The sequence below is a fragment of the Dendropsophus ebraccatus genome, chromosome 3 (assembly GCF_027789765.1).
Source record: "Dendropsophus ebraccatus isolate aDenEbr1 chromosome 3, aDenEbr1.pat, whole genome shotgun sequence".
Taxonomy (NCBI): Eukaryota; Metazoa; Chordata; class Amphibia; order Anura; family Hylidae; genus Dendropsophus; species Dendropsophus ebraccatus.
This window is the reverse complement of record NC_091456.1, coordinates 144,634,500-144,661,698: the sequence shown is the minus strand read 5'-3', so window position 1 is coordinate 144,661,698 and position 27,199 is coordinate 144,634,500. Positions and strand designations below refer to the sequence as shown.

The following is a 27,199-nucleotide window of genomic DNA, read 5'->3' as shown; positions in this document are numbered from 1 at the left end:
AGTAAACAAGCACTTGTTTACCATACTGATTTGGCCATCATCAACAAAGCTTGATAGCACTTTAATTGGCCAACTGAGTTGTCTACAGCATTTTTCAAAACCATGGTAGGGAAAAGATTACATAAGAGAAGTAGAGAAAACCGTCCTATTGAGAAATTTTGGAAAGGACCATATTTAACTTAATCAGGACCTTGTAATCTGCCTCTGTGATGGTTAGTATTAAAATGGTTATCTAGTCCTTACTGAAAACTAAAGATTCTACTGGGAATGTGGAGAACATAACTTACTCCTCTCTCTCCACCAGAAAATGAACACCAGTAACAAGTGTTTCTTTAGGCCCAGGCCTAAAATCATCGGCCACTGATCACGCATTGCTACGTGTAATAGCGATGTGCAGTTGATGGCTGGTAATTGCCCAGACAGTTGATACTTGTCCACACTTCCGATCTTCTCCTGCCCTCTGTATGCGGCCCAATACAGCAAGCCGCAAATCGTCACTGTCATGATTGTTTCAATTCAACAATGTGCATGTCGGCTGATCGTTAGCTTTTAACATGACCTATGAGGCAGGGTTCACACTGCGTTTTTGAAGTATAACGTATCCGTTTTCAAATTATTACTTTTAACGTACACAAAAACATGGTCAACTACGTTTTTGGGCAGGCTAAAAAGAAAGTATCCATTTGGATCTTTTTTTTTTTTTAATAATGGAAGTAAATGGAAAAACAGATCCAAATGGATCTGCACACAATTGCATCTGTTTTTGCATACCATAATATACCATTCATAAAACGTATTTGTTAAACATACTGTAAAAATGCAGTGTGAATCCAGCCTTACACCAAATGATTATCGGTTGGAATGGCCAGTATTCGGCAAAATATGCCCAATAAACGCTTGGTGCAATAGGGCCCTTAGCTGTGGAGTTAATTTTGTATGTGAATGTCTACAGTGCAAAAAAAATAATTATCTGGTTTCCTCACTGGTCTTTACAGCATTCACAATAGACTTATGGTTCCTACATTTATGTAGCCTTGCTGTAGTGACTGAGAGGGATAGAGCAATCAGCTCGAAATCATATACCTGTAGTAGACATGTTTAGTGACCAATGCCTGGATAAGGCAAGATAGTGCACAATACACACATGCAAAGAAGGCTCTGCATGTGTCCACCCTGCCAATGTGTCAATGTGATTTAAAATAATTTATAACTATATATATATATTTTTTTATTTTTTTTTTATGGAAAAACTGCTCAAATTTTCTTTTTTTTATTCAGGTTCTTAGTAAACCATTTGATCAAATAGAGTGTACTAGCTCACTACATTATTGTAAACCTCAGAAACATGGGGCATGCAAGACCCAACTTATCTTTATTTAAAACACCCACAGGAGATGAGTGGAGTGCAAGCAAAAGGAAGGTAGCCACACACCCCATATTTAACACAAAAAGCAAAAAAAAAAAATGGCAAGCATGCCATGCATGCCAAGTTTTTTAGGCTTTGTAATAGCCCAAGACAGGCCACTGTGTGCTTCAACTTAACATTATGAGATGGCACACTCTATTTGATCAAATGGTTTGCTAAAACCCAAATTTTTTCCAAAACTATTTTTGGCAGTTTTCAATTTCTAATATCTATATATCGACAGGGGGTATATGGTAAGTCCTAGCACTTGCAAGTTGCTGTTGCATCTCTCTGTTCTTGAACCACAGCAGCATGCAACCTGCACAGTGTGAACTGTGGTTTTGCAGTGCTGCCCATTTTTAGCTTTTTATGTCTGATGACATGTTAAAATATACTTTTAGTCCCAGATACTCATTAGGTAATGCAAGTAAACTAAATAATGACTTTTTTTTTACTTTATATTCAACAGATATTAGCAGTACATTACTAATACAGACAAACTAATATAAATTAAAATAAAAGAAGCAATAACAACAATAGAAAGGAAATACAACATATGGGCTTAGTAAATAACAGGTAGCACCAAGGCAGCTGCTGTTCTTCTAAAACTGAACTCTCACGCAGGTTTGAGAAAATGGAAAGACGATCAAAACAGAATAACATAAAAGATTCCTGTGGAAAACATTATTATTGATACTGTCATATAGATGAAACACCATTTAAACTTTGATCTGTACTGACAAACTTCCAAACTGAAGACTAATAAACCTTACACTTTTTTTTTAAATCAATATAAGTAAAAAGTGAATACCAGTATTAAATTTCTTAGTCTAAGGCTATGTTCACACATAGTATTTTTGGCAGTCTTTTGGTCACAAAGGAAATTATTTTTGCGAAAAAGACACTGCCTCTAACCCCTTCATGACCAAAGGTCAGTCATGCACGAATGTCCATGTCACATTGAAGCAATGTTCTCCTCATCTTCTAAAAGCCATAACACTTATTTTTCCTACAGAGCTGGTTGGGGTGTCATTTTTTTGCGCTATTACCTATAATTTTTTATTGGTATCAAATGGGTCTAAATTTTTTTTGCTTTTTATAAAAAAAATGTTTTATATATAATAAAAATATTAGTAATCCTGGTGTGTTTTTTTTCTCTTTTCATTTATGCTGTTGACAGTGCAGGATCAATGTTGTTACAATCTAGTAGATTGGACAATTTTGCACATTACAAAGTCCCCCTACAAAGCATTGATCAGTATTCTCGGTGCACCGCCTGCTCTATGAGAAGATTGCAGATCTGACAGGATGGAGGTAAGTATATTTCCTCCACCTGTCAGGAAAGGTAATAGGGACCCCTGCAGTCACGCTGTGGGGGTCCCAATCAGTGATACTATATAGCAGTGCTTCTCAATTACAGTGCTCAAGGCTCACCAACAGGTCATGTTTTGAGGATTTCCCATACAAAGAACACCTGTGCTAACACCTGATGCACTGAGTATAATTATATCACCTGTGAAATACTAAAGAAATCCTCAAAACATGACCTGTTGGTGAGGTCTGAGGACTGGAATTGAGAAGCACTGCTATATAGTATAGTATAGTATAGATTGCAGCGTTTAAGGGGTTAATGACAGACCGCTGCGTCATCACCACTGCCTGTTATTATGCCCCACTCCTGCTCTCATTGAAACAGCCATGCATACATCAGACCCCTTCCCAACAGAAACATTTATATACATGCACAGGGCATTAGCAGTAGAGATGAGCGAACCAGCTGGATTTCTGGTTCATAAGAACCAGAAATCCGGCTGGTTCGCTCCTCTCTAATTAGCAGTAGGAACGTATATATATATAAACTGATGATGTGAAGGGATTAAATATGTTAGGAGTCCATTTAAATGCAGCTGTCAGCTTTGACAGCTGCATCTAAATGGCTAATTAGTTGGGTGCAGCAAGCGGTCGCACAGGTTAATACCCAAGGTACCCGGCTGCAGAGAGGGTCCACGCATTGTTAAGCGGTTAAAGCAGATCTGTTATCAAATATGTGATATGCCCACTCTCCTTTTAGCCAAAACAGCACAAAAATTGCCAACAGTACTGATCAAAGAATACAGTCATGAGTTGTGTATTCTCAAGAGGGGAGCACATTATCCTGCCTCTCTCTGCCCTTCTTAGGCTATGTTCACACAATGTTTTTTCAGCTCCGTTTAAAATAAAATGACGTCTGTCATTTTAAGTCTAAAATAACGGACGTTATTTAGCAGCCTGGCTTCCCTTCAGTGCAATAACTGGTGTTTGTACATTATTCTAGGTTGGGTTACTAATTGGCCTTTGGGTGTAGCTTGATTGAAAAGTTAATTGAATTTAATAGTAAAAACAGAGAAAGAACGGTAAGAAAAAGAAACTGTGTGTGAACTAATAAAAAACGTCATGTTCATTATTTTGATGTCCGCGGTAAAAACGTCCTTTATTCAATACATTGTGTGCATTGGACGTCAGTCTTTCCATTGACTTCAATGCATTGTCATTGCAGTCAGTTAATGCGCTGCAAAAATGGACGTTATTTTAAATAGCAAAATCGTCCGACTTTTCAATATTTTTGACGTTGTGTGAACATAGCCTTACATTGATTGATAGGCTGCCATGAATGCAGATACAAAGAAGCAAGCCATCAGTCACCATTGCCAAGGGTGAGGGGACTGTGGAGAGGAAGAGATAGATGAATATACCAGAATCTACTACGTAATAAATGTATATTCTTATATATATATATATATATATATATATATATATATATATTTATTAGGGATGGTCCGAACCCGCCGGGAGGATTGCCTGGAAAACTGGGATACAGCCTATGGCTATATCCCAGTTTCCCAGGCGTTCCTCCCGCTGGATCTGCCCGCTGCACGGAGCGGGCAGACAGCGGTAATCATTGCGGAGGGTTCGGGTTCGACCATCCCTAATATATATATATATATTTATTTATTTTTATTCACTTCTCCTGTTAGACAAACTGCACGAGACTTTCTGGGTATTTTTGGCTAATAGGAGAGTGAACCTGTCCCCATCCCCTATACGTAAGAGCTACACGACAGACAGAAAGGCATCAGGAACACCTGCCATGTCCATCGATGCCTTCATGTCTGTTTCTATACTTCTGGTCTCTATCAGTCAGTCCAATAAAGCTGAAGATTTTACCAGGGACACTTATGCTACATTTACACGGAGCGATAATTCGCCCAATCAATCGTTTAACGGTTTTGAAGCAACTATTTGGTTTTTATAAAGATCAGCGTTTAGATGAATAAATCGTTCGAAAAATAGTTTGAAAAATCGTTATTGCGATCGTTTTTAAGATCGCTTAAGCCCATCTTTTACATAGGGTAAATTAGTTAAATTGAATCTCTCCTGCAAGATATGGTCCTGGAGGTCAGTAAATACAAGGGCAGTTTTGCCCTCTTTATATATATACATGTGATTTTTGGTTGTTCTCCTCACTACTTTCTCCTGCATTTGGGGTTTAGTATAGCCTGCTCAGGTGATTGCACTTTCATCTTTTCAGAGTCCAGATGTCTCCTGGTGACCTCTCTCTTTTTGGGATGAATTATGAGTAATTTCCCCTAGATTTGTGCAGATGCAGGTATTGTGTTTTTCCTCCTTACTTCTCCCCCTCATTTATACTGTTGTATTATATCCTAAGCTCACTCATAATATCCAGTATGATTTATATATAGTTTAACAAGAACTTGGGATATTTATGCCATAGAGATGATTCTTTTATCATGAAATATGAGCTACTATAAATAATATCAGACTAATATTTTTCATTATGAGGGTGAAGAGTCAGTGTTTTTGTCCTTGATGTACACTTTTTTGTTCCTGTGTATGCGATATCTATGTATGGGCACTTAGATATATGTATATATGTTTTTTAACTATGTTTGTAACTTTATATATTAACACTAAGTCTGTTTGTCTAATTGTATAGATGCCATGACTAAGAGCCAAATAGGCTCGAAACGCGTCGGCTACTATTTTTAGACGTTGGATGCAATAAAGTGGAATTTTATATGAGCTGGAGGAATCCATTTCTTCTTTCTAAATTAGTTAAAGACTGTTTACACGAAGAGATCTGCAAATTTTCAGCAAACGACGATTTAAGAACATGTTGAAAAATGAACGATTTCTCGCTCATCGTTTGATCATTTTCTGTGTTTACACGGTACGATTATCGCTCAAATGCGATCGTTTATGCGAAAATTCGAATGATAATCGCTCCGTGTAAACGCAGCATTAGACATTCCATTTGTATGCCTCTATGAGAGACACTGCTTACTTTGCTTTTCACTTACCTCCTTGATGACCATGATATGTTGTTTTGTTGGCAGGTCAAAAAGGTTTGCCACTGGTCTCCCATGCAAAATATTATGAGAGCAGTGCTCCTGCACTAACTACCGGGACCAAAGAGACATTCGACCCAAGCAATTATTATATAACAAAGGCATTTTTTTACGTTCTAAAATCACAGATATATGAAAGGTACCATGTGTTTTCCTTATGTAGCAGCTATCTAGCATTGTCAGCAGTTTGGAACATGAATAGCAGCTGACAGATTTCCTTTAAATAGTACATAAGGTAAGTCCACTGGGTTCCAATACATTTCCCCTGTAAGGCTGCATTCACACGTTCAGTGTTTTTCCTGGTTAGTGAATGTAGTCCGCTAGCTACCTTCGTGATCCGTGCAAAACCGTCCGTATTTACATCCATTTTGCATCCGTGTCTGTGTTTTTCATGGATCTGTTTAAAGCATTTTAAATTACATTGATTACATCACATCCATGTTTTTCACGATGAACGCAGATGTCACATCCGTGTACATCCGTGAAAAACAGGGATCTCATTGATTTTTATGGTGAATCCAATCTGTGCTTCTGTTCAGAGTTACAACATGTCCTATTTTTAAATGGAACGGATTGGAGATCCATGAAAACACTGAACATGTAAATAGCCCAATACAAAGCAACGAGCTATAAATTTGTTCGTGCACACGTATCCGTGTGCAAGCACAACTTCACAGAGTATGTGAATGCAGCCTAAATGTTAGGATTTATCTGGGAACTTTAACCTCTTAAGGACATATGCCGCAAGAGGAGTTCAGAGGAGGTCCGCGTTGCTCCCTTTCTCTGAACTGCCGCAATCCCGACTGCTATCTGCAGCACGGGACCGTGGCTATTAACACCGTTAGATGCAGCTGTCAAACATGACAGTGGCATCTAACAGTATTATTTGCAGCCCATCCCTGGTGTCTAGTGGCGGGACCCCCCCCCCCCTTGCACGATGCGATCGTGGAGGGGGGATCCCTTGGTCTTACCGAGCAAGGCCTCAGCGTTGGAATGACGCTGATCCCGGCTTGGTATTCTATTGCAATGGTCTGCAGTAGACCATAGCAATAAAGCACCGATCTCATGGATCGGTGCTGTGTTATACAGCTACACTGATCTCTATGAGAGATCAGTGTAGTTGTATAAGAAGTCCCCAAGGGGGGGGGCTTCTAATTAATGTAAAAGTTAAAAAATAAACAAACATGTTTGGTATTGCCGGGTGGGTAATCGCACAAACTATTAATTTATCACATTCCTGTTCTCACACGGTAAACGGTGTAAACGCAAAGACCCGCCAAAGTGCAAAAATTGTGCATTTTTGGTCACATCAAATCCAGAAACATTGTAATGAAAAGCGATTAAAAAGTCGCGTATACCCAATCAAGGTACCGATAGAAAGAACACATCATGGCGCAAAAAATGTGAGCCCCATAGACCAAAGGGTAAAAGCATGGGAATAGAGCACTTTAAGGAACTTTTTTTTCTGTAGAAGGTTTTAATTTTTTTTAAAAGCCATCAAATAATATAAAAGTTATGCAAGTTGCATATCGTTTAATCGTACCGACTTGAGAAACATGTATAACATGTCAGTTTGTCCATGGGACAAATGGCATAAAAAAAAAAAGAAAAGAAAAGAAAAAGAATTGTGTTTTTTTTCCAATTTCGCTGTACATATAATTTTTTTCTGGTTTCGCAGCATATTTTATGCAAAAGTTAAGTCTGCCATCCCAAAATACAATTAGTGACACAAAAAATAAGGGCTCATGTGGGTTTCTAGGTGAAAAAATGCAAGTGCTATGGCCTTTTAAACACAAGGAGGAAAAAACGAAAAGGCAAAAACGAAAATTGGCTCCGTCCTTAAGAGGTTAGTCACGTTCAAAAGGCCTGTATAGTTTTAGGAAGGCCGAGAAGTTAAGTATATTTAACTCAGCACTTAAATTGAACCTATTCATGGGAGATGTTCTTGTTATACACACCGATCATTACAATAGAGACAGAGATTATTGTATGAATACTGATTTTAAAAAGAAATCATCATACAATGCACTTTTAAACAGATAATGGTCATTTTTGTCCATATAATAGAAAAGATAAGTCAATAGATATATAAGTCAATAGAGTCCACTTTTTAAAGGGAATCTGTTAGCTGCAATTCACATTTCAAACTGCTGACACCGTTAGATAGATGTTAGATCAAGGAGACAGATGGTACCTTTCATGTATCTATCTGTGCTTTCAGAACGTAGAAAAATGCTTTTATTCTATAGAATGAAGAATCAATGTTGCATTTCAGGAGCCCGGAAAGCCTCTATCTGTAACACCTCCTTACTCCTCCTCCCATACCTGACCCTGCTTGGGACTTCCAGTTGTCAATCAAGAGGAACGGGGCAGAGAGGAGGCATTCCAACTTAGGGTACGTTCACACTACAGAATTAAATGTGGAATTTCAAGAGGAATTCACGACGCGAACTCCGCTTGAAGTTCCGTCTTGTCCCATTGACTCAATGTTATTTCTCAAGTGCAATATGCCATCTGTCCAACGAATTGACATGTCCTTTACAGTAGAATGGGAGCTTGGGACTCTTCATTCAAAGGTATCATGTGTCTTCAGCTATCTAACAGTGTCAGCAGTTTGGAAAGTAAATTACAGTTGACAGATTCACTTTCATATATTAAATGCATGTGGAGGAAATCCGTTCTAAAGTTCAGATCCTTTATTCTATGTGACACCAACGACTGTTCCCGTCAGCTATACATTCCAAAGATACAACCAACTAAGGAATTGGTAGTTGAGAAGTCCAAAAGTATATTTTGGTAGTGGCATTTTGGGGAAGCCCAGAGATTAAACCCATTTTATTTGACCCATGAGGTCTTTCCATGTGAGTATACGCCTATGACCATTACATCCCCCAGAAATTAGAGGGTAATTATAACATACTTGTGATATTGTGCTACAATTGGATCTTGAATGTTTGGATTTAGTTGTAGTTTGTAGCTTTCAGACTCAGGGGCCCATCAGAATAGGTGTATTTATACTGATCTCATGTGACACTTTGCTTGTACACAGGAGGACAGCGTTCAACTTATTTTGTGGCTTTTCAAGGAATCTGGATGGAGCAGACATTATTTAGACGGAAGATATACATGGGCACTCACAGCTTTTACATTTTAATAAATTCTCATGTCACTTTAACAACTAGGAATATATGTTTAGGTCCATTAGAATAAAAGTTTTACAAAAGAATAAAAATACCAAGGGGGTGGTGATGAATGAGACACTGTATATATGGGACATGTACATAGCATGGACAATGTGAAATAGTTAAAGCAAATGCGTTAAAACTATAAAGTCAGCAAGGAAATTACAGTGTTAGAAGTCAGCTCCCGCGGTGGTAAAGCGGACAGTTGTGCATCCTAAGAACTCTGCAATGTCACAATGAATAATACAGGCACAGATTTTCCTTTGCAAATCACAGATGATATATGTTACCAACCATCACAGAAGATTTCTATGCGTCTGAAGTGTGAGCGCTTAAGTAAGCACATCTTCATGGAAAACATATGTTCAACCGTAAGCAGAACCCCCTGCTGGATTTCTTTGTTTTCTGATTCAGGAAATAAACAAATCTAAACAATAAGAAAATACAGTACATCCATTTCCTGTGGATTATTTATATTGTAATTCATGTGAACAAAGAGCTGTTCTAGCGAAAATAACCAGAACGGGATGCGTTTCAGGAACGTTTTAGCAGTAGGTCCAATCTTAATACATTTGTTTTTGTGACATGAGGCAAGATGTGCGACAGAAAGTCCATTTCAGAATTTTAAAAGAAGTTATTTTAATAATGGCATTTCTTCCTTTTCCCTGTATGACCTCTCGGTAGATAGGTTTACTTGGTGGAAGAAAATATATATTGCATAACGTCTACCCCATTTTGGACATCCTTTTCTCAAACCAATCCCATTATACTGTCAGGCCTTAGTAACTGAATAATATCCTTAGAAGATGCAATTGGAAGTCAATTCTACCTAGAAACTTACTTAACCTAACCTGGGAATGTTCCCCCAATAGCACGTTCTTGGTAAGAGCAATAGTACACTTACAAAAAATACTATACCATACAGTATCCTGTACGGATATGCAATCGGCATCAGTAAAGCTCCACATGATACCATAGTGCAATTTTAAAGAGGATGTACCACCAGGTACGTCCTCTTTAACCTGACACAGGGCTATAACGGCGCCATCACGGTGAAGCCGGTGTCGAGGTCCGTTTTTCGAACCGCGGGCTGATTCCCCTGTACGACGCCATTATTTCCACGGATAACGGCCGATGTTCAAGCACTGAAGGTAGGCCGGCGCCGGTCTATGAGGCGGCTCCTTTGATTCTAACGGAGCCGCGTCATAGAGGGGAGGGAATTCCCTCCCACTGGGGACGGCCTACCTCCAGTGCTTGAGCATCGGCCGGTAACCGTGGAAAGAACGGTGCCGTACAGGGGAACCGGGTGGCACCGGCTTCCCCGTGACAGCGCCGTTCTATCCCTGTGTCAGGGTAAAGAGGACGTACTTGGTGGTACATCCTCTTTAAAGGGGTTGGCCACTTTATAGTAAAATTGCTCAGTGTACAGTATTAGTAAGTGTACTCACTGTATATACTGACAGCAGCTCCCTATGTACCTCACAGTGCTAAAATCACACTCCTCTCCTCCATGCTGTTGTGCCCTGCTCTGTGGTGTTTTGGTCCATAAGATTGCTGACATGGAGGATCATGTGACCAAGCCCCCCCCCCCCCCAGTGTCCACACTGAGCCTGTATGTGTCTATGGAGAACACAGTGGACGGGGCTTGGTCACATGCTCCTCCATGTCAGCCATTTTGTGGACTGAAACAAAACAGAGCAGGGCACCACAGCCTGGTGAAGGGGAGTCTGATTTAGCTCTATGAGGTACACAGGGAGCTACTGTCAGTATATACAGTGAGTACACTTACTAATACTTTGTACTGACCTATTTTACTATAAAGTGGCCAACCCCTTTAAGTTCTACACGCAGTTTCTTTAGGGTATCAATGCAGATAGGACCTTCGCCATCAATGCACCTTTATGTCAGGTAAGGTTGATCAATGGTGGAAAAACCAATAAACAATCTATAAGGTTTTTTTTCATGGTAGCTTGTGACTGCATAGAAGTTAAAGTTTAGAGTAAAAATACGGCATCACATGTAGAGGGATGTGGTATTTTGATACAATACTAGCCCTGTATCATAAACCGCATGACAGAGGTAGGTACCATCCAAATACTAAAGCAGAAGAAGGCTTCCATATATTCAATAAGACAAAGAATCTATGCCAAAATTGCCCTGAAAAGCAACACATTCGCTTTACCATAGGATGCAAAAGCCAAAATTTGTAACATTCATGTGTCATCAGAGGAAAGAAAGAAACAATGATGGTATAACCAGTGTAGTTATACCAATGATGGTATAACCTAGTGTATTCAATGTTGCAATTTTGATTTTGTGCACAATGGCTGTCATTTTAATAATTTTCTCCCTTAAAGGGGAACTCCCTTGTAAAAGCAAGTTAAAAAAAGGTTTCAAAACAGTGCAAGGACCTTACCTATGTTCCCCCTAACACTCTTCACGGTTTTACAGTTGCACCGCTCCACTGGTGCAGTTTTTTGCCTCCTCCGTCTCTCTTGCTTTTCCACTTCCTATGCACTGCTATAAGACTATATTCCCCAGAAGTCTTTGCAATGTCCTCTTTTTCCCACCCCCATAACCCCACCCTTCTGGCATATGCCACAACACCTCTCCAGGCCCAGCACCCTGCCCCCGCTCCACCCCCTTTGACGTCTGAAACCTTAATCTGTGCTCAGCAAGCAAACTGAATGAAAGACACGGGTCACATGGTCTTTGTCTCCTGTGGGGGGAGAGGAGTGGGAGCGGATTGCACAGAAGACAGTTTTCTTCACTTTATGAATGTCAATCAATTGCCAGTGTGGCGAAACTGCGCAGACACAGTAATACATTCTATAGAGACATCTACATAACATTCAAAGTATTTTTTAGTAGAAAATAATTTTGCTTAGTCAGAGTTCCCCTTTAAATTTAATGGAAATTTGCTTCAAATGTCTACTTGATACTGCATATAATAGTTATACACTATATTTATGATATATTCATTTTTATTAGGAGTATTATTGGTGCAGCTGTGCTTTCTTTAATTAAGTCAAATGAAAATAATTATTAAGATACACCACAAATTAAGAAAAAGTTTTTGGCAGGCAAAAATCTCTACCTATAAATCCTTCTTTTCTGAAGTCTTTACTAACACAGAACTGCAGATAGGATATTCCGATAGAGAATTCCTTTCATCTAAGTACATTATTTTACATTTGAAAACACAGGACTGCAGTTTCTATTGTTTTGACCACTTATCTAGCAAACTAAATCCTTTTTTATATTACTGACACCTCCAGGAATACCAACCCTATTGCACACTTCTGTATCATTAGCAAACAGACAAACCTTACCTACCAAACCTTCTCCTATGTGCATCTCCTATCTTTACGTGGTCAATTATGTCCGTCAATGCATTGCATCACATTTAGCAAGAAATTTATCACACTTTGGCAGCAGCCACTTGTAGAAAGACTGTTCCATTATGTACCAGAGAGGAATATTGGGGATGGAATATGACTGCAATCTCTACCGATACACACATTAACTTAGATAAGCAGAACGGTGGTGGTAAGCATTGTTATATGATTGGTGTCCGTGCATAAAATCTGGCTAGAACAATATCTTCATGGAGTTTGTATGTCCTCCCTGTGGTTGTGTAGCTTTCCTCATCGTACTTCACTTTCCTCCCACACTCCAAAAACATACTAATAGGTTAGGCCTCATTCATGCATCCACTAAATTTGTCCGTAAACACGCATCCCAAATTAAGGACAAATTTAAAACATAGAGGGAAATTTATCAAGGGTTTTGCGCCTATTTTTCGGTGTATAATTGGATTTTTCACCCATTTCTGTTCTAGTTTCTATTTATGAACCAGTATTCTACAGGCGAATATTTTTTAGATGCGACTTTTTTTTAATCTGCCTGTTTTGAGTATTCACCCAAAAGTTTGTATAATCCGGGATTAGCGCCCAATTTATCATTTGCGACTTTTTAAAAAGTCGCACAAACAGGCGCAGGCTTACGTCTGGTCAGTACCAGGTGAATATTACTGTGCAATTTTTTCATATTTGCAACTTTTTGTGCGACTTTTTACATTTACTATGGCAGAGCTACATGTTAATAAATCAGTCACAAGATATTGGAACAAAATACACACCAATCCCCATTAGAATAGTTGCACACATTAGACTCCTTAGTAAATGTCCCCCATACTGTATTGATTTCAAAGTGCCTATTCAACCATCTGTGAATAGGCAGTGATAACATTCCGCAAAAAAAAAAAAAAAAAAGTACAGACCTGCAATTGCAGCATGGGTCACTGTCTGGAATCAGTCACTAGTGGCACAAAGTGCTGTCCACAATTGTGGGTCCGCAATTGCGGACTGCACTTGCAAACGTGTGAATGAGGCCTTACTGTGAAAATTAGATTGAGATCCCTAATGGGGACGGGAACTATTGTGAATGATGACAGTTTCTGTACACATAAAATATAAGATTCTGTACAGATATATACAGACCATGCTGTTCTATACATGTCAATTATCATATGTTGTACTCACCGAAACATCTTTTAATGTTTTCTCATATGCAAAACAATACATTTCAGGGTTCTCTTCATCTTTCACTAGGTCAAAGCTATACTTGCTTCCTGTCTGCGGCACAGTAATAAAGGCTTTTTTTAACTCTTCCATATACTTTGAGTGTTCCATCTCCATATCTGCTGCTTCCTTGGACAGCTCCTCTTTGGACACTTTTAGAGACAAGAATATTTAGGTAAGGATTCCAGATGTAAGCAAACCAGTATTTGATAACTTTGATCCTTGTCATAGGACATACGAATATTTTGTTTTCCCATTTCCATGTAATTTTCTAACTAGATGATGCCCTGAAATTATGTCACATTGATTACAACAATTACATCCTAAGTCACCAGAGAAGAAAAGAAAAAGCATTGAAATGTATATTAACATGCGTCACGATTTTGTTGCCAAGATGGATTGCATCAGCCTAACATAAATACACGGCAAATTACAGCAGGAGGCAGGGAGAATCTTTTTATTACATTGTTGTGAAGCACAACTTTTCTATAGCTATTATATCCTACAATCACAGCTTGTATTTGAAATAAACTAAATGCCATAAACTAAATGAAAAACAAAGCATGTTTGTTGGCTTCCATTATCTGGACCACCATGTAAAAAGGAACATTTATCCCATAAACATAAATGTACAATTGGACAGCTCCTCTCACAGACAGAGGTGGCAGCAGAGAGCACTGTGTCAGACTGGAAAGAATCTGCACCACTTCCTGAAGGACATACAGCAGCTGATAAGGACTAGAAGGCTTGAGATTTTTAAATAGAAGCAAATAAAAATCTATATAATTTTCTGACACCAGCTGACCTGAAAATAAAAAAAAAACCTAGCTCCCCTTTAAAAATGACAATGAATAAACTGGAAATAAAAGCATTTACATTAAAGCAGTTTTCTGAACTTGCCTTCACCAATCCATGCATTGTGCCCATCACAAAGTGTTACGTTAAATCCACTGTCTAATTCTTGTTTCCATCCAATTTGAAGAAAATATGTAGATTCAGGTTTAGATGCAACAGTGATTTTCCTAACTTTTCTCTCCATGTTGGGCTGTGAACAAAAAATAATTACAGTATAAATAATAATCTAACAAGGTTTTCAGAAAAAAATAGCCAATGACATCTAGACCTTAAAGGGGTTGTGCGGCGCTAAACAATTATTCACAAAAAACACATTACAAAGTTATACAACTTTGTAATGTATGTTATGTATGTGAATGGCCCCCTTCCCCGTGTTTCCCCCCCACCCACGGCAAACCCAGAAGTGTGATGCACTATACTCACCCGATTCGTTTCGACCCCCATCCGCCATCTTGGGACAATGATGTCATCTTCGGGCAGCCGGCCGAACCGCTCCATCCGTCCCTCGTGCCGGCCCCCCTCTGCAGCGTCATCAGCAGCTCAGCCTGCGCAGCTGATGACGGGGGTCAACACGAATCAGGCGAGTATAGTGCATCACACTTCCGGGTCTGGCGTGGGTGGGGGAAAACACGGGGAAGGGGGCCATTCACATACATAACATACATTACAAAGTTGTATAACTTTTTTAATGTGTGTTATTTTGTGAATAATTGTTTAGCACCGCACTACCCCTTTTAGGCTATGGACACCTTTCAAAAAAACTTTTCAAAACATTAAATGTATTTTTAAGTAAAACACCATACAGTGGTACCTTGGATCTCAAACTGCTCGGAACTCAAACAGTATTTTCAAGGAAAGTTTGCTTTGGTTTAAAACTCTTGCTAGGTTCCCAAACCCTTTTTGGGCACCCAGTCTTGAAGTACAGTAATACCGCAGTATTCGAACAAAAATTTACCTGGAAGTAACGTTCAGAATTTAAAGTTTGGTTGCTATCTGAATGTTTTTGTGAGCGTGAATGGTGGGTTATACCTGGTGAGTTTAGCACTGGAGAGACTTCACATATAGTACAGTACTGTATAAGACTGCTAGAGTGCATATACAGTACAGTAGTAGTACAGTCAGTCCACCACCATCTCCCATACTTTTCTCAGTCTGCTCGGTTCTCAAACTACCTTCCTGAACCAATTTTTTTTTTTTATAAATTCTTTATTTATGTAACACAAAGGAGACACATAGTAAAGACAAACAGAGGTGAATAAAATAAGGATACAATAAAGTACAATAAAGTACAATGACAACAACCACAACACCTTTTCTGCAGACGGAAGCCGGAGGTGCGGACACACCCCGGAAGGATGACATAAGGTGAGTATCATAATGTGAACCCACTGGACAGAGCAAGCACAGTACACCGTATACTCGTGATGCGGCTGAGTAGATATCAGGATGCTGTGCAAATATGTAATAACTATCAACAGTACTCATGAAAAGGATAATGGGCAAACCACTTCAAGGATGGAACCACACCCGGGCCGGCTGCTTTTCCGACATACAAAGGATAGATTCCCGGGGCCAAGAAGTGCCCACAGGACAGAGAAAGAGAGCCAGAATAGAGGGGGAGGGGGCAGGAAAGTATAAAGGGGGGATATAGGGAAGGGAGCAGAAGGGGGGGAGCAGGGCCCAGATGGCAGCCCCCAAGGCGGCCTACATTGTCCCCTACACTGGTGGGGAGGCAGCGTCTCCAGCCAGGAGGATGGCATATTCAGGAGTGGACTGAAATTCCATCCAGGCGAACCAAGTCCGCGTAAAACGGGAGTTGGAGTTTTGCAGCGAGGATGTCAAATCTTCCATCCTCATTAACTCGTTAACTTTGTTTACCCACAGCGACACGGGGGGAGGGACCGAGCGTTTCCAGTACAAAGGTATGCACGCCCTGGCGGCCATCACCAGGAAGCGCAATAGAGATCGCCTGTAAGTTTGCATTGCCATCTCGCTGTGATGCAGGAGAAAGAGAGCAGGGGTGAGTTCCATTGAGACCCCCGTCACTAGTTGTGACGTGACCTTCACCCGGTCCCAGAAAGCGGAGAGCAGGGGGCAGGACCAAAAGATGTGCAGGAACGTTCCCTGAGAGTCCCGACACCTCCAACAGAGCGGGTCAGACTCAGGCCAGATCGCATGCAATTTCACCGGGACCTGGTACCAGCGTGTTAGGATTTTGTACCCTGCCTCCTGGAGACGTGAGCTCACGGAGCTCTTGTGTGCGAGCGTCAGGATATTGGTTCTTTGGGCCGGGGTCAGGACCAAGTTCAGATCCTCTTCCCATTTCGCTAGGAATGGGGGGGGGTCCTGGCCAGTCGGGGACACCAAATCGGAGTAGATCAGGGACACAGAATGTCGTAGTGTGTCGGAACCGTCACAGAGGGTCTCAAAGTAAGTCATTGTGCTGGAGAATTGGGATGGCGGAGGGAGGGATCTAACAAAGTGGGTGAGTTGCATAGTCCTCCACATCCCAAGGGGCGGGAGGTCACGATTGGACCCCAATGCCTCCGTAGGGAGCCAGGAGGCGCCAGAGGAGAAGTGTTTTGCCCTGAAGACCCTTAGGGATATCCACCTCATGAAGACCGGGTCTGAGAGGCTCGGCACGAAATCCGGGTTACCGAGAACCGGCATCATCAGGGACCTCCGTGGCAGGAGCCTGTCACGGACAATAGTATTTTCGCACACCTTAAGCGTCGGACCAATCATGGGGTGTGCCTGAAGGGCGCTACACGCCGCTCCAGGCAACCACGGAGCACAACACAAGGGGATGTCTGTCACAGCCTGTTCTATGGCTACCCAAGACTTCGTCCGTGTGTGTCTAGTCCAGTCAATCACTCTGGTCAGTAGGGCGGCTTGGTAGTATGTATAAAGGTCTGGCAAGGACACTCCTCCACTTTCCTTTCGTCTGCACAAGATTGTCCTTTTTAGGCGGGCAGGTTTTGCTCCCCAGATGAATTTCAACTGGGTGGACGTCACGGCTCTGAAAAAGGATTTGGGGACTCTGATCGGCAGGCATTGGAAGACATACAGCAACTTCGGCAGCAGCGTCATCTTAAAAATGGCGCATCTACCAAACCACGTGAATGTCCCTTTGCTCCATTCGGAGCAGCAGGATTGGATCTGGGCTAACAGTGGTGAGTAGTTGAGAGTGTATAAATCTTGGAGTGAAGCGGAAAGTATAATACCCAGGTACTTGATGGATTTCGAGGCCCAGCGAAAGCCAAATGAAGGACGAATGGAGGACACTACGTCTACCGAGAGGGAGACATTAAGTGCCTCCGATTTGGAAAAGTTAATCTTGAAGTTGGATAAGGAGGAAAAGACCTCCAATTCTCTCATCAAGACCAGTAGTGTGATTCTCGGGGAGGAAATGAAAAAAAGTAGGTCATCCGCGTAGGCAGCCACCTTATGGGTTGTGCCCCCAACGCGGATTCCTCCAATATCTACATTGGCACGGATGGTACGTAGGAGGGGCTCGAGAGTGAGTATGAAAATTAGGGGGGACAGGGGACAGCCCTGTCTGGTCCCATTGTGGATCGTGAAGCTCTCGGAGAGAATACCATTCACCCGGACTGTGGCTGATGGGTTGGAGTACAGAGATAGAACCCAGGCCAAAAAATTTGACCCAAGTCCAAGGGCTCTCAACGTTTCTTCCATAAACGTCCAGTTGACCCGGTCGAAAGCCTTTTCCGCGTCAGTAGATAACAGCATTAGCGGGGTGCGGGAAGTGAGAGCTCCATAGACCAGGTCAACTGTACGTAAGGTGTTATCCCGAGCCTCTCTGCCGGGCATAAAGCCTGACTGGTCCGGGTGAATGATACTGTCTAGGTGCGGCACCAATCGCGTCGCCAGAATCTTCGCAAAGAGCTTCAGATCCACATTTAGGAGCGAGATCGGGTGGTAATTGGCGCATTGTGTATGATCTTTGCCCTCCTTGGGGATGACTGCTATTGTGGCTCGTGTACTATCCCTGGGGGGGACCGTTCCCTGTGTCAGAGAGTTGTAGGCCGAGAGAAAATGAGGCGTGAGGATCTGCCCTAAGTGTTTATAGTACAATAGGGTGAGGCCATCAGGGCCTGGTGCCTTGCCTGTCTGGGAGTCTTTGATGGCAGTTTTGAGTTCTTGTTCAGAGATCGGGGCCTCTAGTGAGGATATGGTTTCCTCGGATAGACTGGGGAAGCCCGAGTTCACAATGTAGGCTCGGATCTGGGTCCTGAAAGTGGGGGATTGGGTGAGGGGATTGGAGATGTCCGCAGTGTACAGGGCAGCATAAAAGTCCCTGAAAGTCCTCGCAATGCCCGCCGGGAGATGTTCCCGCCCTTGATTGGGTGTCATGATTTGGGGGACATATGTCCTAGAACGTTGAGAGCGTAGTGCCCTTGCCAGGGTCCTGCCACATTTATTCCCGAACTCATAAAAGTGCCTACGGCACTTAGTGAGTTGCGCTTTAGCTTTGTCTATAAGGTGAGAACGTAACGCATCCCTAGTCTGGAGTAATTGGGTTTTGGTGTCTTCAGTAGGGGAGGATTTGTGGATGAGTTCTATGTCCCGGAGTTGGTCTAGGAGGCGTTTGGTTTTGGCTGCTTTGTCCTTTTTTAGGCGTGCTCCATGTTTCACCAGCACACCTCTGGCCACGCATTTGTGCGCCTCCCACACCACCATGGGAGAGGTCTCGTCAGGGGGGTTCAGACTAAAATAATCCTCTAAGGATTGTTTGAGGTCCGCAAGAACTGCCGTGTCTTGAATTAGGGTGGAGTTCAGTACCCATTGCCACTGCGTAGGGCGTGGGTCTGGGAGGGAGATAGACAGGGTGATCAAGGCGTGATCGGAAAACGTTATAGTGTCGATCGTCGCGTCAGTTAGTAAGGTCACGTCACGGTGTTTGAGAAACAGGTAGTCCAGTCTGGAGATGATGTCATGAGCTGGGGAATAGAAAGAGTAGTCTCTGTCTCGCGGGTGAGTCAACCTCCACGTGTCAATGAGCTGTTAGTCGTGTAGTAGTGAGCCCACCCTTCGTAGCGTAGTGCGGTTTACATGGGAAGAGCCTCTGGAGGTGTCTACCGAGGGATCAATGGCCAAGTTGATGTCTCCGCCTAAGACCAGGACCCCCTCCGCAAACTCATCCACGCTATCCAGGTAGGTAGCGAAGGCCCGAGCCTGACCCGCAATAGGGAGGTAGAGGGAGGCAAAGGTGAACACCTGAGAGGCAATCCTACCTTTTACCAGTATCATTCTCCCCTCCTCATCACGGCGAGATTCAATATGCTCCCACGGCAGCGACCTGGAGATTAAGATGCTCGTCCCTTTAGCCTTGGGAATTGGAGAGAAGCTGTGGTAAACGTGAGGAAACCAAGAAATAGACAGTGTGAATTTGTGAGAGGATAGCATGTGAGTCTCCTGCACAAACGCAACATGTAAGTTTTGTTTCTTAAATAGGTTTAACATGATGGAACGTTTCCCCCAGTCATGTAGGCCTTTGACATTCAGTGAGCCCACTCTCAGGGCCGTTTGCGAATGGGCCGCCATCTGGGAACCTAGGGAAGGGAAAGGCAGTGGAAAGGGTAGGGAGGGGCTAGTGTAGGGGGAGGGGGAGGGCCAGGTAGAAGGGGGTTAGTGGGGGGTTAGTAGGTAAAGTAAATATAGGGCGGTAGAAGAGACGGGGTTAGAGAGGAAGATCAAATAGGAGAGTAAGAGAAGGAGCACACAAATGCTAAGATAGACACACAACTCCGAAAGGAGGGGCGAAGGAAGGTGGAGACGTGGAAAACCAGGGGCGGGGGGGCCCCAGGCCGGCAGCACAGTTTAACGGTTTCACTGGGAACTCACCGCCCACACCTCAAAATAAGGTGCAACGCGAGTGAGAGTCCCAGGGCAAAAAAGGCTTCAAACATTTCAAAACAATTAACAGGGAAACTGCAGAACAGGGGGGGGGGGGTCACGGGACCCCTCAAACCAAGCAAAAGAAGTACGTCACAGAGGGGGCAATACCTGAGTGGTACGGAGAAGTGGGGGGGGAGGGGAAGGGATAGGTAGAGGGATGGGGAAATGGGGAGGAAAAAAGGGGGGGGGGGAAGGGGGGGGAGGAGGGAAGGGGGGAGGGAGAGGGGGAAGGGAGGAGGGTTGGGGGGGAGGGGAACTGGAGGGGAGGAGGGGGGGAAGCGGTCTGGAACATCACCAGTCGAGGTTACTGTTAGGGCAACACAAAGACCGGGCAGAAACGGGGGCAGCTGGACTAAAACAGGGACTCATGTGTTACACGGTCTCACATCTAGTGCCAAGGAGTGTCCCTTTCTTCGCGGCAGACACCGCATGGCAGTAGAAGCGAGTCTCAACTATCCCTCCCCAGTCCAGGTAACCCCCCACATTATAAGGCAGTCTAGGTAAATCAACTTGAAAGCACTGTCCCGAGGAGGTGATGGGCCTCTAAACAATCTCCTGCGACGAGCTGGGGTAAGCATTCACAGTAGAGACTCCGGGTCAGGCCTCCATCGGGAATCTCCCCGATAAATCCTCTCCTATAGGCCGGGGGGAGAGCGCGGGTCTGTCCGAGATGGAGTGTACACGCGACCTGCGTCGGCGAGGTGGCGCAACCGGATCCGGCAGATCCACCGTCAGCCAGTCAGGTACCTCTACCGGAGAGATCCCCAGAAAACTGAAGAGCTGTGGCAGATCTTCGTGCCGACGCAGGGAGAAGTTATCCGTACCCCGTCGGACAAGGACCTGTAGCGGGTGGCCCCATCGGTACGTTGCCCCCGCTTCCTTAATGGCCAGCAGGAACGGGCGGAGGAGGCGTCTCATGTGGAGAGTGCGTACTGAGACGTCGGGAAATAGACGGATGGTCTCTCCCTCATATTGGATCGTCTCTGAGTTGCGCACTGCGAGCATAATGGTTTCTTTGTCCACATAGTTGTGGAGGCGGCACAGGACATCTCTTGGGGCCGGGTTGTCACGGGTGTTAAGACGTGCCACCCTGTGTACCCTGTCCATGTGATAAGTTGAGTCTAACGGCCTGTTTGTCGCTCTGTTAAAGATTTCGGTCACCCGGCGAATAAGGTCATCATGGGGGTGATTCTCAGGCAGGCCCTTGATCCGGACATTGTTCCTGCGGCCACGATTCTCCTGGTCATCCAGGAGCAGGGACAGACTCTGTGTGTGTGCGCGAGACCGCGCCATCTCCTGTTCCAGCAGGTCCACTCTGTCCGACAAAATGGCGGCTGCATCCTCTGTAGCTGTTGTGCGGACAGCCAGATCCTCCACGTCTGCCCTGACCGCCTCCAGAGCTTGCTGCTGTGTGGCCTCTATTCTAGTCACCACCGCATCCAAGTCACTTTTAGTTGGGAGAGCTTGAATGAGGTCCCTGAGGAGCTGAAATTCAGTTTGAGGGACAGTACCTCGTGGGTGCGATGCAGCCGGAGAGTCGGCTCCTTGCGTGAAGGGCCAGTCCATGGGGTCTCTCACTTCTGCGGGAGCAGCAGCGGCTGGAACGAGCGCTGTCTGCTGGGCGGGATCCGTACCTCCATGTCGGTCCCTGGGTGGAAGCGGATGCAGACGGGCCGTCGTCATAACGCTAGGCCGTGGGCCGCGCTGCGAGGAGGGAGACGGCTGAAGGAACCACTCAATCCTTGGGGTACCGGACGCAGACCTCGTCACAGGAGGGTTCGGGGTGCCCGTGGACCTCCCCCGTCTGCCAGGCATCAGGTATGGGGTGAGAAATGAAGTTCTGTGGCTGTTTCTGTGCCGCGCGGCCCGGAGCTCCGCCGAAGTGCGACCTCACCGCGCCATTGCTAAGCCACGCCCTTCCTGAACCAATTAAGCTTCAGAACCGGGGTACCACTGTATTTACAATTGGGGTAATTAAAAATGTTCTAATTTTTTTTTCTGGAATGGCTTTCTGAACCACAACCCATCAGAAAAGTCTCTAATGGACTGATTCCGATGGATACACCTCGCACATTAGGGGACACATTCAGTGTAATGTACATGCGTAACATGCATAGAAAGTGAAAGTAGTGATTGTGGGGTGCAGGAATGGGGGGTGATCTACGACCACTGGACAAGCATTACTAAAAACAAAGAGGTAGTGGCAGTTAAATGAGCCTCCTGAAATGATTCATGTAGTGACAGGTCCCCTTTAACCCTTTGAGGACCAGGCCCAAAATGACCCAGTGGACCGCGCAAATTTTGATCTTAGTGTTTCCGTTTTTCCCTCCTCCCCTTCTAAGAGCTCTAGCACTTTCAGTTTTTTATCTACAAGGCCATGTAAGTGCTTGTTTGTTACAGGAATAGTTGTACTTTGTAATGGCGTCTTTCATTCTACCATAACATGTATGATGGAATTCCAAATATATTATTTAGGAAGATATAAATTGGTGAAATCGCAAAAAAGAATGCAATATGGTAACGTTTGGGGGGTTCCTGTGTCTACGTAATGCACTATATGGTAACAGCGACATGATACTATTATTCTATAGGTCAGCCCGAACACAACCATATGCAGGTTTACGCAGATTCTCTAATGTTATATGTTTTTTTTAAATGAAATCCTTTTTTTTGGCAATTAATTATAAATAAAATGGGACTATTGTGACGCTTATAACAGTTTTATTTTTTCACCTATGAGGCTGTATGGGGTGTCATTTTTTCCGCCATGATCTCTAGTTTTTATTAATGCCATATTTGTGAAGATCGGACGTTTTGATCACTTTTTATGAATTTTTTTTTTTATATATATAATGTAACATAAAATCGGTAATCCGCACACTTTTTTCCCTCTTTTCGTGTACGCCGTTTACCATTCGCAATGACGCTTGTTATATTTTAATAGATCCGACAATTACGCACGCTACGGTATATTATATGTTTATTTGTTTATTTTTATATGTTTTATTTATATAATGGGAAAGGGGGGTGATTTCAACTTTTATTGGGGGAGGGGTTTTGGGGTAGTGTGTTAGTGTTTTTAACTTTTTTTTTTTTACACATTTGAAGTCCCTGTGGGGGACTTTTACATAGATTAGTTTGATTTCTACACTGATGAATGCTATGCCATAGGCATAGCATTGATCAGTGTTATCGGCGATCTGCTCATTGAGCCTGCCTGTGCAGGCTTAGTGTAGCAGATCGCCGATCGGACCGCACGGAGGCAGGTGAGAGACCTCCGGCGGCCCGTTTTACCGATCGGGACCCCCGCAGTCACACTGCGGGGGTCCCGATCGGTAAGTGACAGGGGACTCCCCCTGTCACTTACACTTAAACGCCGCGATCGCGGCGTTTAAGGAGTTAATGACACGCGGCAGCGCGATCGCTGCAGCGTGTCATTGCCGGTGAGGTCCCGGCTGCTGATTGCAGCCGGCCCCCACCTGCTGTGAAGCGCGCTCCGCTCCGGAGCACGCTTCATAGCGGGAGAAACACCCAGGGCGTACAGTTACGCCCTAGGTCGTCTGGGGACAGACTTCCATGGCGTAACTATACGCCCTGGGTCGTCTAGGGGTTAAAGCAAATCCACGTCCATTAATACACGCCAAGACCATATCAGCACAGATGTCAGCAGATATCAATAAATACTTTTAATTAAAGGGGTAGTGCGGCGCTCAGCAATTATTCACAGAATAACACACAACTTTGTAATGTATGTTATGTCTGTGAATCGCCTCCTTCCCCGTGACCCCCCACCCCCGCACGTGTACCCGGAAGTGTGGTGCGATATACATACCTGACGCGTGTCGACCCCCATCTTCTGTCAATACAATCTTCGGGAGGCCGGCCGACTCGCTGCAGCCGTCCCACATGCCAGCCCCCCTCTGCAGCGTCGTCAGCTGCTCAGCCGCGATTGGCTGAGCATAACTGTGCACAGCCAATCGCGGCTGAGCACAGTTATGATGCGGCAGAGGGGGGCAGGCAGGCCTCCCGAAGATGACGTCTTTGAAGAAGATGGCGGACGGGGTCGGTCAACACGGATCAGGTATGTATAACGCACCACACTTCCGGGTACACGTGCGGGGGTGGTGGGACACGGGAAGGGGGCGATTCACAGTCATAACATACATTACAAAGTTGTTTAACTTTGTAATGTGTGTTATTCTGTGAATAAGTGCTGAGCGCCGCACTACCCCTTTAATTTTATAATAATTTTCCTGATGATGAATTTTGATGATTAAATTTTCTTATTGATTAAAATAATGTATTCAAATGCAAATGTTAAACAAAACAAAGAAAATTGCTATCATGCACAGCCACAGCCCGCACAGCTCTGGGAGTCGGGTCGTGACATCACCATTTGATCCAGGAAGTGAAGCCTTGATCCAGTAGTAAGTGCAGGGAAAAAAGCACTTTATAAGCACTTTCCGTAATAAGTGTATATTGGTGATTTTTTTTATAACTTTTAGGGGGCAATACAATTTTTTTATAAAAATTTTCGCCGGACTTCTTTAAATAACATTCTATGTTAAATAAACCAGTCGTATGCAAAAACATAAATGCCCATTACAGAGCAAGCATCCTGCTTTACCCCAGGCAGCGCTTTATTCCCTCACTAAAGAACAAGTCTTATTTCTTCTTAAATCTTGTAGCCTAAGCACCAGAAAAGAACCAGTGAAGATCCTGCTCATCATTTGTACAAGGTTTGTAGGCAGTGACATTTTGTGCACTTCAAAAACATTCGAAATGAAGAGTACAAACCAATTTCTTGATACGTATTGTAGAGTTTTACCCTTCATGGAATACACAACTTTTTGGTCAAGTTTACAAACATGTCTTGTTTTATATCTTGCTATGTGATCCTTAAGTGTTTTCAAACCACGGATAAGTGATGAGAACATTTCTACTTTGGTATTGAATATCACACAAATAAACAAGGGACAGACGACAAGACTCCAGCACTACTAGTGAAGAAACTCAACTTTTTTTTTTTTTCAACTTATGTTTATTTTACTATTTTTTTTTCAGCACTGCGAACTGGAAGAGTTACCACGTCTGTGATGGTCAAATGAAATGTTTTTTCATTCTCCAATATACTTTTATTTTCTACTTTTCAGTCTGGGTTATGTTAATATTGTGATTTCCTTCTGATTTGAGTAGAACACAATAAATGCATACAAAAATACTGCCCAATATCCCTAGTGAATGGTTATATTCAATTACCAGGAAATAGCTAAATAAAAGTAATTGTTAAACTAAACCAACATTGCTTACACTTTTGAGCATGATTTTGTTCTTAATTTTGGGTCCCGTTGGATTCACTAAAAGGCGTGCGCCTCTTAGTGAACCCTGCTGGGTGAATATTGTCATCGGGTTTTATCGGGTACACATTTGCCAGTCTTAATACATATCCCCCAATATATATACAATTAAAAAACGTCCAAGGACAGGTTAAAAGGCATGCTTTTATTATACCTGGTTGTCCAACTTAAGTTGGATTGAGATCATGACCATTATGTTGCTTTAGGATCCATTTTTTTTTTTTTTACGGAAACCAACACTGCTTACAGCGCTGTTAATTTTTCTATTACTTGACTTTCTTTTTTATTTTGGGTATGAATGTAACTGGCACGCCGGCGACTAGATAAGACTTTTACTGCCCCCTGGACAACCAAGAGTCTTCAATGAAAGATGAAGCCAACCCCACATTCCTGTAAGACACTTGAGAAAGGGATTGGTGCAATCCTGAAACGCATTGTGACTATTTTAATAAATTTTTAGTACTTCATTTTGCTTTGCTTTTTTTTTTTACCTGGACCTGCGACTGTTGGACCCAGTTGTGGAGTGGAGGATTTTTAAAATTTTTAAAATTTATTAAAAAACGACAACACGTTTCAGGATCGCACTGATCCCTTTCTCAAGTGTAAAAGTAGGACACGTGAGAAAGATATTGGTGCAATCCTGAAACGCATTGTGTAATTTTTTAAATATTTTTTTAGTTCTTAATTTTCCTTGCTTTTTTATCTGGACCTGCGCCCATAGGACCCAGTTGTGGAGTGGAGGATGAGAATTTCCATTTTCTCTCTTTCCCCCATGGCCTTCTGCCTGATTTCTACACTATGGAGCGCTGTTCATTTTTCTATTACTTGTGACTTTCTTCTTTATTTTGGAGATGAATGTAACTGGCACCCGCCACTCAAATTTCAGGGCAGAGGGAGAAAGTGCACGCTGGACACTAGATAAGACTTTTACTGCCCCCTGGAAACCCAAAGTCTTCAATGAAAGGTAAAGCCGGACCCACATTCCTACGTGATGCCACTCTGAGGTGCCATAGTGGTGAGCGATTAGTCACGATAATGTTCTCAGCAGGAAAAAGACTTAGAACATGCATGGCACCAAACATGAGAAAAGGCAAGAGCAAAAAGAGCAATTTACAAAAAAAAAAAGTAAATAGAAAGACAAACTGGTGAGTCGACCATGGAAGGGAACTTTCCTGCAAACTGTATAAAAATGAAAGAAATAAAATGAACTGACAGCAACTAACTGCCAGGCTCTACATTTGCTTTGATAGTTTCCTCCATTTAGAGCCTGTGTATGCATGCAACAATAGAGAACACTAACCTTCAAGAAACATAACAATGTCTATTTGGGCCCAAGGCCACCTCTAAATAAGCATTGATCTTGGTGATGTGTTATTCTACAAAGCCTACACACGGCCAAATGTGCGGCTGACGGACAATGATTTTTCAGCATGTCAGAATAGACAATCAGCTAAAGCTAGTCATACACCTTCAATCACAATCAACCTTCGTT

The 27,199-nt window shown here is 43.1% G+C and overlaps 1 protein-coding gene across 1 annotated transcript in view; it reads right to left on the bottom strand.

The window, feature by feature from the left end:
- The window catches only part of XRCC4 (X-ray repair cross complementing 4), a 189,163-nt gene extending 174,546 nt beyond the window's left edge, over positions 1 to 14,617 (bottom strand). Inside the window, exons 1-2 of the mRNA XM_069964643.1 lie at positions 14,477 to 14,617; positions 13,538 to 13,728 (exon numbers count right to left, since the gene is read on the bottom strand). Of these exons, the coding sequence (XP_069820744.1) occupies positions 13,538 to 13,728; positions 14,477 to 14,615 (330 nt within the window). The 5' untranslated portion in view covers positions 14,616 to 14,617. The remainder of the gene's footprint in view (positions 1 to 13,537; positions 13,729 to 14,476) is intronic.
- Between the last annotated feature and the right edge of the window lie 12,582 nt (positions 14,618 to 27,199).